Below are 11430 nucleotides of genomic sequence, written 5' to 3' on the forward strand. Positions count from 1 at the left end.
TAATGTCTCTTAAAAGTGGGTGAGCTCTAAAAAGATAACCCCCGTTACTCCGGTTGGCCGTGCGGCACAGTGGTACATGTGCAAAGGAAGCAGGAGGGCAAAGAAACCACTGGATCCAGACCCTAATCTGAAACCCGCTGTTCTCAATCCCTCTAACTGTAGACAATGACATGCTCTGCATTAAAGCCTGGGTCACACATACACAGACAGACAGACAGACAGACAGACAGATAGATATGTGGACAGAGCCCCACATGAGCACATACACACCAAAGCCAGCTGGCATTAATCCCGCACATTCGCCCTCCCCACCTCTTTGTAAGCCCACCACGAGTCTGTCAGAGCGGAAGTGTGATGTGTAACAGCATATGCACAGATGTTGCCGCCGACAAGCGCTGCCTGCCTTTAACCTACTTCGCCTCAGTGATGCCGGGTGTAATGTCACTGTGTGAGCAGTCTCTTTGGCTCCGAGCCACAGATCAGGAATGCAGCAGAGAGGAAGGTAGCAGAGAGGAAGGTTACGATACAGAGGGGGAAAGGCCAGACACACAGGAGAAAGAGTCATGCATGTGCAAAAGCCACATTAAAGAAATAAAGATAAAGGGGAAAATCCCTGGAACAAAATCGTTTGTTGCATGGTGTTCTCTTTAATGGACAAGAATAAAACATAAAAAGGGATTTTGAGGAAATAAAGAATCTTTTGTGTGAAATGATAAACTTATTACAGCGGTTTCCAATCTGTGTTCCTTTGGTTATAGGTAATTTAACACACAATATGATATGCACATTTAATCCAGTGTTACATAGCCCAAGAAGGAGGAGCAAAAGTGAGAAACAAAGGACAGATCCCAAAAAACAATCAATAAAAACACAAAGCATAAAAGCTTTTATGTCCGCCGAATCATTGGACTTAAATTAATTTTGTACCCAGACTCGAGTATGAAAAATAATATAGACTGAGCCTACACTGGTCACGTTTTTTTCTTTACAATCACATACTGCTTTTCTTTAAAATGATGACTCCTTGATAAATATCTGTGTTTAGTTTTGTATCTGTGTAAAGTCATGCATTATAACTCACTGTGCAGTAATAATTCAGTAACATCAGTCCTGACCATTATTGCATAGGAAGACAGATTTGGGGAGCAAATATGGCCTCTTGTTTTAACTACTCCTGGGTCAAGAGGAGAATCTGGGGCTCGGGGAGCTGAAGAGCCCTCACACTGATTGCTCTGGTTAATCTGCAGTTTTGGGGAGGGACCTCCTGCTGTGAGTGCATTTGTGCGAGTGTGTGGTTACATAGGAGGTGGTCTGCCCATCAAGGGCCTCCCTATATCACACATCTGCTCAGCATCAGCACTGTGTCAATATTTGATTTGATGAACACAGCCAGCAGAATCTCAGGGAGTTTCCATGAGCATATGCTGGAGCCCAAGCAACCATAATCTGATGATATGATAGGCCTGAGAGTGAATTAGATGAGTGCTGTTTCTCCTGGAATCAGGGAGGGATGAGGGGCTTTCACTGGGTTGGCATAGTCCAAGAAGCTCTGTTAACAGATCTTCATTCAGGTTTTAAACTATGTTTATATATATTTCCCTTTTGTTCTGTCAAAGGACTGGAATTGCAAAAAAAATTGGACATGGGGCCGGATATTGGTGTTAAGTAAAGTTCAAGTCATTTCATTTTATTTATCAATACCTAGTTGAAAAAATACATAGTTCAAAAATTGGATTATTCCAAGGTTGTTATCCAAACTTCGTCGTTGTCACATTTGCTATAAATCAACTTTGGTGTTGTTCATTAACAAGTGAATCAGACTTAAAACACAAAGGACAGCTGCCTTGATTCACCTTACAATCTAAATTCATTCTCAGTATTTTTAATGTAGCCTAGATGTTAATGCAAGTTATGGGAGCTTTACCGACATTTTGCAAATGCTTTGTTTCCACTTCTATAGTTATTTTGGATTGAAAGAGATATTGTCACTATCAGAAATTCTAGACTCCATCAAGTTTCTCCATTTTCTCTCAAAAACTGTCTCATTAATATTAGGGTAATGCTGGTTAGCTAGAATGCTAGTATTAGCATTCGGAATGACAATGCTATTCCTTCACTTTGGACTATATCAGAAAATATCTTATGAAATGGACGTCGTAGCTTTTTATAATGACAGAAGTCAACCCAAGAGGCGCCTTAAACCTTAAACTATTTTTGTCTAATGGCCAGCAGTAGGCGACTACATCAGATGCAACTCTGTCCCATCATGTCAGATGAGAAAATAAGCCTACCTTGAGTTGATTTATCAGCTCAGAAGCCATTTTAACATTGACGTTGTGTACATGCCCCAGCTAAGTTGAAGTTCAAAAAGCTTGTCATCTTTTTAAATACTAGGGTTTATGATTAGTTAGCAGACAACATCTTATATATCACCCCAATCAATTGTTTTTCCTGCTAAATGACAAACGTTAGCACGGTACTCAATAAAACAAGATGGCGAATGAGGTGGGGATTATACTTTCCTAAAAAAAGTCGACACTGTTATGTTGAGCAAGTTATCCAGCTGGCTTTTGCACCAGCTGAAAACAACGTACAACCTCCAAGAGACAACAAAAGCTTTTCCAAAAGGCGACTGGACTTGGTTTAGAGGCTTGTAGAGGTTTCATCTCTCCTCTGAAAGGTTTCTTTAGTTCTACACTGACTGTTTGAGAGAACACAAATACACAGTAAGTCTAGGTGGATCATTAGTATTCAACTGATCAAGATGGTCAGATGATCCTGACAGACATATTTCCTTGCATGTTTTAAAACACGATTCAAGATTCAAAGGTGAATCAAACATAACCCTCGTCTCAACAAATGAAAATGGAAGACAATAAATGTAAAAGGCAACATTGAGGGGTTATTTCCTTTCCAACAGTGCAGTTACTTCCTGCTGGTGTCAGTTTGATTGACAGCAAACAGAATGAATGTGACGCTTTATCTGATGTGAAATCGCTCACCTGCATTATTGCGATTGATATCTAGCCAGGGGAGCAATTTGGTCTGTATTTCATCTTGTACATAACAATAGATGAGGAAATACGTTTTCATATCTCCAGTGATGTTGAGCAGATACAAGCAGAGAGAGAGAGAGAGGGCCAGTCTGGAGGATTGGCACCGACTTCAAACCTTACAGTGTTGAACAACATGTCTGCCTCAAGCCTGCTTCATGTCCAGATTGTTTCTATGATGGTTGTGCGCCTGCCTGCAAAAACACAGACTTTGTTGGACCACCCTGATCTGAGACACAATTTAACCAGAGCTACCTTTGATCCATAAAACAGAGTCCACCCAGCAAGTTCAGATAAATGGTCTCTTTTGGTATTGACATGAAGATCAGTTCCTCATAGATGGATCGTGTTAAAAAATAATGTTCTCTCATGGCTACCTGCTGGCTCAAAGACTATCTCTGTACTCAGCATGTCTTTTTGAAACAAAACAGGAGATATTACTTTGTTTTGGAAAAAAATAATGCAGGAAATGAAATGGAAAAAGTGCCAGGGAATGTTATAAAGGAGCCGGGCGTTCTCCATTTCTTTTAAACCAGAAGCCAAGAAACACACGTCTCTGCAGCTCCCCTCACCTCTCCTCATTCTGTCTGTAGAATCAGCTGGACCTTGTTTTCTCTTAACCCTCCTTCCACTGTAATTAGGTGTGGATTACTTGAACACGGTACATCTCGGCTGCCCTAAATGTCAGTCTGTGTTCCTCCGTGACTCCGGCTCATTTAATTTGCCGTTCCTTTTGTCTCCCATCTGCTCTGTCTCACAGTTTAAGGGATCCCCTCTCGACAGCTCCAAGCAATAATTCCAAGCAAAGAGTACCTCCATTCAACAGCAGAAATGTTGCTTTACTGACAGACCTCTACACACACACAGCCACACTTCCATGGTGATGGGAACATGTTGGGAAGCCTCCTCAGTCTCGCTCCTAATCAGGTCCATATGTAGTCTCCTCTCTCACTTAAATCATGCACTTTGTTCCAAGCCCCCGCTCAATCCTTGCACGTCACCCGCCAGCCCTGTCTGTGTTTGGGTATTTGTCTCGTTGCATGTGGTACAACGTACGGTATGTTTAATCTTCTAATGTTGCACCACGAAAACTCATAATCTTGGCAGTCAAAATGAATTTCTTTTCTTTCCAAATCTGCCCTAAAGCCTTTAAACAACATCACCAGCCTGGCGGGTCAACCGACGAGACTGTAAAGCGAACATTTTAACACATTATTTTGGCATTGGTGTTGACACACATAAGAGGCACATATTGTCGAAACAGTTGCAGACATTTGTTTCTGGCTAGTGGGGTGCTGCAGGAAAAGTGGGAATTAAATCCAGCTCAATGGTTTTTTATACCTGAGGGGGAATTCTTTCTGGGGCGATGCAGGTGAACAAAACAGATGCAGAATGGCAGCGAGTACAGGGCCACATTAGGTAGATGAATCAGATGCAGACAGACACAGATGTCTGCGTTCTGCTCTGCAGCTGTCTCACCATTCAGCACAAACTACTTCGACTCAGCGAGCCAGCCTCCCAGGGCAAAGTTTAGCTAGAGAGCAGCCACATCTCGCCTCGAGTGATTGCCCCGTGTCCTCCCACGCACAGAGCCTCGAGCCACAACAAAGAGCGTATCCTAATCACATCAACTTCCCCTTCTTCAAGACTAATCCCCTCAGAATGACAGTAGATGCCAAGAAATCACACACAGTATGTTGATTCACATTTTTTCTCAAGATACTTTATCTTGGGTTTCATGCCGGCCGGGTTAAAAGTGATCACAAACAACTGCAGACTCTCAGGTGACCATTAAGTCAGAGGACATGATTACAAAAACTGCAGTGAACAAAGACAAATCTCAGAGTCAAAGTGTTCCTCATTGATCCTTCACTCAGATAATGTCATGAATGCTCCATTAAATGTTTTTACATACAAAACAGTGCTGCAGTCTGATATGATTTGTTATTCTAGCACACACTCACACTTTCAGCCCAAAGAGAGGAGAAGAATTGAAGGAAAAAAGCCTTTCCCATTCAGCTTTCCCACGGTCAGAGAGACAGAGGAGTGTCGATTGACACCAAAGAGGTTATCGCACAAATTTACACAGGAAATATGGCCAACGAAACCTCACTAAACATTTAAGTGCATTTTGTTGTGACAGCAGAAGCATATCCAGACTTTTTAGACCGGGGCGCTGAAAGTTTTTTTTTATCATTAAAGCAAACAACAGAGCATTCAAATATTCAGTGCTTCATTCTCTGAGGACTCAGAAAGAGATGCTTCTTTGTCTTGGTTTGAATTTCTGTCCTGCCAGCCTTTGCTCCTCTTGCCTGAAAGTACCTACCAACCCAAAGGCAGGTCCGAACATAGTGCTGTGCATACGTCCTTCCTCTTTGGTTTCTCTCTGCTGCGTGTCCATTGAAATGATTCAATTAGTTACAGTGGGACATTTGAATGTTCTGCATATATCGTTCACAGAGACAGAAAGAGAGAGGCAGACAATCAATGGTGAACAATCACCATTTTTTGTTTTGTTTGATAATTCAGAATTTCCCAAGGAGCCAGGGAGAAATCAGCTGAAGAGAGTGAAGCAGCAATAGCAGTATTAATTCATGTACTGAATTGTGTTCAGAACTCTATATTATAATATATTACATTATGTTATGTTATATCATATTAAGGGTGGGTCAGTTGTTTTGAAGGGACGTGAGTGAAGGGAAATTTGTTCTCTGCGCCTGGGAGTTCAGACACATTGACCATTTATAAAGTCTATGTCCTGTACCTACAAAAATAACATCATTTACTTCAAGAGCAAAGTCCTCAAAGATGTCTTTATTCTCACATAAAGATTTTTAAAAGGTGAGTTCCGTAAATTTCAGCATTTTATTGCTCTTACTCCCCAAACAGCTTTTTTACTCAGCACATATTAATCCCGTCTGAAGCGTCACAAAGCTGCAACACAGACGAGAAAATACAAGAGAGCCAAGTGTTCAAATTCAGGGCCTCCTTCCAGCTGCTTAGCGAGTTGCTTTCCAGCCAATTTCTGCTTCTGTGTTCTTTCCACTTCTCCATCCAGCTATAGCATGATGCTAAAAATAGACCCATGAGTAATAAAAACTTGTAGGATTTTGAGACTGTTGCTGAATTTCATTCTAACCCTGACTGCTGTGAGGCGCGTAAACTTGAGCAGAGAAGCGCCAAGTCTGATTAGAGGGAGCAGTAAAAATGTACTAATGAATTCCATGTCTGGGTGTTATCATTCAGAATGTAACTAAGATGAGTGAAAGAGCAGGTCCTGTGTGCAGACTTCTTCTGGCACTCGACGATGTCTAACCTAATGAAATGGTTTTCCATTGTTGTCAAGTTTAGCGTCTCTAATGTCTACTTCTGCCCCTTTCTTCCACAGAATATTTCTAATGTGTGATGCATTGTGGGAGATTTATCATGCTTTGGAATTTATTAATCCTAAAGGATGTCATGACATCTGTTGGCTCTTTTCTCTGTTGTACTCAGCATGGTTTCCCTGATGCAGAAATGATTATAGCCCCAACTTAGCGTTTGTGCTTGCACGCTTACGGCACAGACCGGCGTGAGAGTGTGATCCATAATGTACACACAAGAGGGGTTTTATATGCACATTAGTTGGCATGCAGGAAAAGGCCCTCAAAGGAAAAAGGCAAAGCTCGTCATTAGCTGGATTCAGGTCATAAAGATATCATGCTCTATGTTTCCGGGGCTTATCGGGAGTTGGCAAGCTTCTCTCGATGAAGGTGTAACTTTGACATCGGCTGCTGTAAGTAAGTGTTGGAGACAAATTTAGATCTGCGTGCCAGAACTGTGAAAAAGGTGGCGCGTGTGTGTGTGTGTGTGTGTGTGTGTGTGTGTGTGTGTGTGTGTGTGTGTGTGTGTGTGTGTGTGTGTGTGTGTGTGTGTGTGAGAGAGCAATGTTAAGCCTGTGAGACATTGAAGGTGTCAGTGAGTGAACGAGAGCACTTAATTACTTCAACATTTATGGTAAGTTATTTGAGTTATTCGCACACCGTGCCACACGAGGGCTGCTCGTGTAATCGTTTGTCATGTGTTTTTTGATCACAGGCAGGAGCGTGCCTCCGCTGCTCTCTGACATCCTGTCACATGTTTCACAATCTTTTTGACTGGTCTCATTTATGGAGGGTGCACAGGCGGGACATGTGATTCACTAACTGTATATCTTGAGGGGAAACTTAGGGCTTCAGTGAGTCCAAATACAAATGTAGATCATCATTACATGCTAAAAACTGCCTCCCGATCCAAACACAATGAAGTTACATAGTGTTCATGCAATGTAGAGTTTTTAGACACTGAGCGGAAACAACCTTCACAGCAAGTTTTATAATACCGTTGTTTACTAGCATATTTATCTGGTATCAGCCATTAAGCAAATGTATAGATTTTAATTGGTACAGGAAGAAAGATTCCTGTCGAAGCATCTTTAGCACAATGTTTTAACTGGATGAAAGGTAATGATGGGTCCAAAAGATGAACGTTGCATCCTCCCTTGATCACGAAGTCAGGACATTTTATCGTCTTTGAAATATAAGCATTATCAGCCAGCCAACAATATAGGCCGATATGGGAGTGAGTGTGCTATATGGTCTACTAATAGCAATATCACCCTCCAGGGTGTCAAGTGCTGATGCATATACATCTGTTTCACATGTGTTTCGATAACTGCATTTGAGGGATCAACACTATAAATGAGTATATCGAACTACAGATTGAACATAGAGCTTAGAAAGATATCAGTTTATATATCGGTATCACAGTTTTTTTTTTCACCCTGATATCGGCCCCAAAAATCCCATATCAGTTGGGCACTAATAAGCATTTACCAGACACACACCACGATGAATCTATCGCAATAAATTACAAAAGCGATGCCTTTTTAACTTAAAATGTGACTTATTTTACCAGTTGTATGAAAGCCTGTGTAGAACAGCTACGCTTTCACAACTTTTTGATGCTGTCAGATGAAGCTAAAGCTTAATATCTACTTTCCGATAAATTAGTGGATTTATTCTGGATCAAGAAGAGACATGTTGAAAACATAGGTGTTCTGTCATGAATAAAAGCTGACAGACCCAACACTGCGAGTTAAAGCTAATATTAGAGGTGGAAAAAAAATCGATTTCTATAAAAATCGAAATTCTTTTCTTCTAAGATTCAAAATCTTTTCATATCTTCTGATAATCTATTGTTATTTTTTTATATCTTTTTTTTTTTTTTAGCTCTTTAATTAAGTAGAATGCCAAATAGAGCAACAAGAAATCCAGCCAACTCCGACTGAAGTATGTACTAATTCATAAACAGACCATAAAAACATGGATCCAGAATCGTTTTCAGTCGAAAATCAATTCGGAATCGAATTGTTACCTTAAAAATCAAAATCGAATAGTGAGACACCAAAAGATTCCCAGCCCGAGATAATGCACTTAAAATATTTGTTTATTTATAGCAATTGATATTGTTATCACAAAATTGCACTGAGTTTCTGTTATCGAACCAAACATATTCTTCTCATATCATGCAGGTCAAACGGTCACAATTAATTTCAGGCTAGTTTTTTTCTTAGCCTATTAAAACAAGGAAAGGTTTGTAAAGATTACAGGTTTCTGTCCTCTGACTATGTCTGGCCACAGCACAGTGAAAGTTTTCTATGAAAAATAAGCAGCTAACATAACAACATTAATGCATCAAAAAGACATGAATTAATAATGACCAGCAAATGTTTGTCAAAGTCAATCACATTCATAATGTTATCAGACAAAACATCTACAGTGAGATGTGCGTGCCTCCAACACATTTAATATCCCCTTGGAAGCACCCAATGAGAGCTGTTCCTTAAGTTTCCAACCTCATGAAAGCAAGGAGCAGCAAACTTAAAGGCCTTATTATGTTCTGACTTTAGAACAGAGAGTGAGAAAAAGATGCACGTTCCTGTACTCTTGTTAGAAGATACTGAAGTTAAAATAAAGGAAACAAATAAAGTAGACTTCTAAGTAAGATTACCACATGGTTTCAATCTACGAGATCATCCAGTATGCATAAAGCAAACAGTGATGAGAGTGAGATTTTTAATGTTGACAAGATGAAGCTCATTGTTCAGTGAAACAAAATGCCCACAGCATGTATAGATATGTTCTGTGAATTATTTCTGCCCATTTGTTTTACTATAAAAAAAAGGGGTCCCTTTGGAACTTATCCTCTGAGGATCATGAATATGCAAAGAAGGATTCAAGAAGATCATCTAAAACACTTGACAAAAATGTAGTTTATGAAAGAAATCTTTGACATAAAAGTATGATTAAGTTCAGACATAGAGCAGGCTGTAAGTTAATGCAGTAAAGCATCTACATACAGAACTATTTAAAATACGATAAACTGGTTCATTCCCATTTGGCATGTTAGTTAAGATGCATTCAGGCTGTTGAGAACAATGCTGGGCTCAAAAAGTGGAAGTCCAGATGAGACCCTCTGCTAATCACTCACAGTTTAACTGACAAACTCTTATCAGACTATGGCCATTTGTTTACACTACACTGCCTTCAAGGCTTTGAGTCCACAGAGCGGTTTGGATTATCAGCTCAGGAGCAGACTGCATGTGTGTGTTTCAGCACCACTATCAACTGATATGGGGCTCTGCAGCCTCCATGGAAGCAGTAATCCGGGTCAGGCATGCAGCTGCACAGGTCCATTCCATTCAGATGTCTCACCCAATCACAGAAGCATGTCTGTGCCACTATAGACCTCTTCACTTTATTTGCACCTCCTTCTAATGCTTGACCCTGAAATGCAATGTATCCACAGTTTTTATAACCTTAAATGCTGAGGCATCTTTTATCTATCACTACAGTCAGAGACATTTTTTCCTCATGTTTTACATGTTTGCAAGAAGAAGTAGATCTCAGGTCCTCCCTGCCAAAAAGATGTCTTATCATTTTTTCACCACTTTTAGAGGCTTCCAGCGGTGTAACGAGATAACTATGAGCAACTTCAAAGCAACTACAGCAAGACATCAAACAGATGGAAATGGTGCAAGAACGATAACATTTGCGTTTACACTTCTTTATAAAAGAAAACTGCGTTTTGGACACGTTTATGCACAGCCACGACTCTTTCTCACCTGCGAGTTGCAGAATGATTCTGAAAAAGTGCCGGTTTCTTTAAAGGTTTAAAATAGTGATATGACAACTCTGGCTGTTTTGTGCAGTAGCCTTCGCGAGATCTGCACAAAACAACCTGAAAAATCTCCGTGTCCACTGACTTACACATCCATCCATCCATCCATCCATCCATGCACACGGGTGGAGTGGGGGGAGAGATAACCAATGTGGAAATGGAAAAACAGCCTTACCGTGGTTATCTTCATCCATGTTGACTGAGGCAATGACAGGGCAGTCCGAGAGAAGGTGTGACCGACTCAAACCTCGCGGAATATGTGTTTGACTGGCTGATTTTCAACAGTATTTTCTTTGGCAAACAGTCGAAACCGGTGTGTTGACAGACAGATATGTGAAGTGGGCTTATGCGCATGTGTCAGCGGTTAAATGCTCGTAAAAACAGGGAAAAAAAGAAAGAAAAAAAACCGCAGTCTGGTTGTAAATTAGAGGCACGGTTACTAAATGTGGCAGAGAGATTTCAGATGTGTCTGTCCGCGTTGTTGGTCATGCCTCTCTGGTCTCTGCTCCATCCTCCGGCTGCTCCGTATGCATTCACATTAGCGACGCTGCAACTGTGGCGACGTCATCAAGCCCCGCCCCTGCTGATAACACCCCCGCACTAAACACACACACAGACACAAAGCATGAGCGTTTAAAGTAGACTAATTTAAGTGTATGGAATCTAAAAATAACTTAAATAAAACACCACCTGTTTTCGAATTCATCATTTTTACATCGTACTTAAATTCCTATACCTACAAGTAATGAAAAAGAGAAAAAAAGATGAACATTAAGTTTAATGTTCATCTTTTTTCCTTTCATTGAACTTTCAATTACTACAATACTCTATCAGAGCAGATTGTTAGTTAAGCCGTTAATTCTCATCATCAAATCAACAAAGGTGTTAATAATTACCCTGTCACAGCTCTACATTTCACAGAGCACCGTTAGTTTTTGCATTTGTTTCTCTGATTTGCAAATAGATTCAGGTGTCTGGGTAAAACTAAAGTGTTCTTTAAAGAGCAATCCTGACTGGGTCAACGGTTGAACAATGATTTAAATTCTAATCCCTTCAATTGCACAATAATAATCACAACATTTTTATATTTCAATTATCTCATCTGATTTCATGGATTAGTGATAATCCAAAATTTAGGCCAACATTGGCATTAGGCATTTGTCCAAATAATCTCAAC

At 40.4% G+C, this 11430-nt stretch overlaps 1 protein-coding gene across 1 annotated transcript in view; it reads right to left on the reverse strand.

The window, feature by feature from the left end:
• LOC306817315 (cytohesin-3-like) overlaps positions 1-10828 on the reverse strand; it is a 33262-nt gene extending 22434 nt beyond the window's left edge. The window contains exon 1 of the mRNA XM_079334094.1: positions 10429-10828. Within this exon, the coding sequence (XP_079190220.1) occupies positions 10429-10447 (19 nt within the window). The 5' untranslated portion in view covers positions 10448-10828. The remainder of the gene's footprint in view (positions 1-10428) is intronic.
• Positions 10829-11430: the final 602 nt, after the last annotated feature.

This window comes from Symphodus melops (assembly GCF_947650265.1).
Source record: "Symphodus melops genome assembly, chromosome: 21".
Lineage (NCBI taxonomy): Eukaryota > Metazoa > Chordata > Actinopteri > Labriformes > Labridae > Symphodus > Symphodus melops.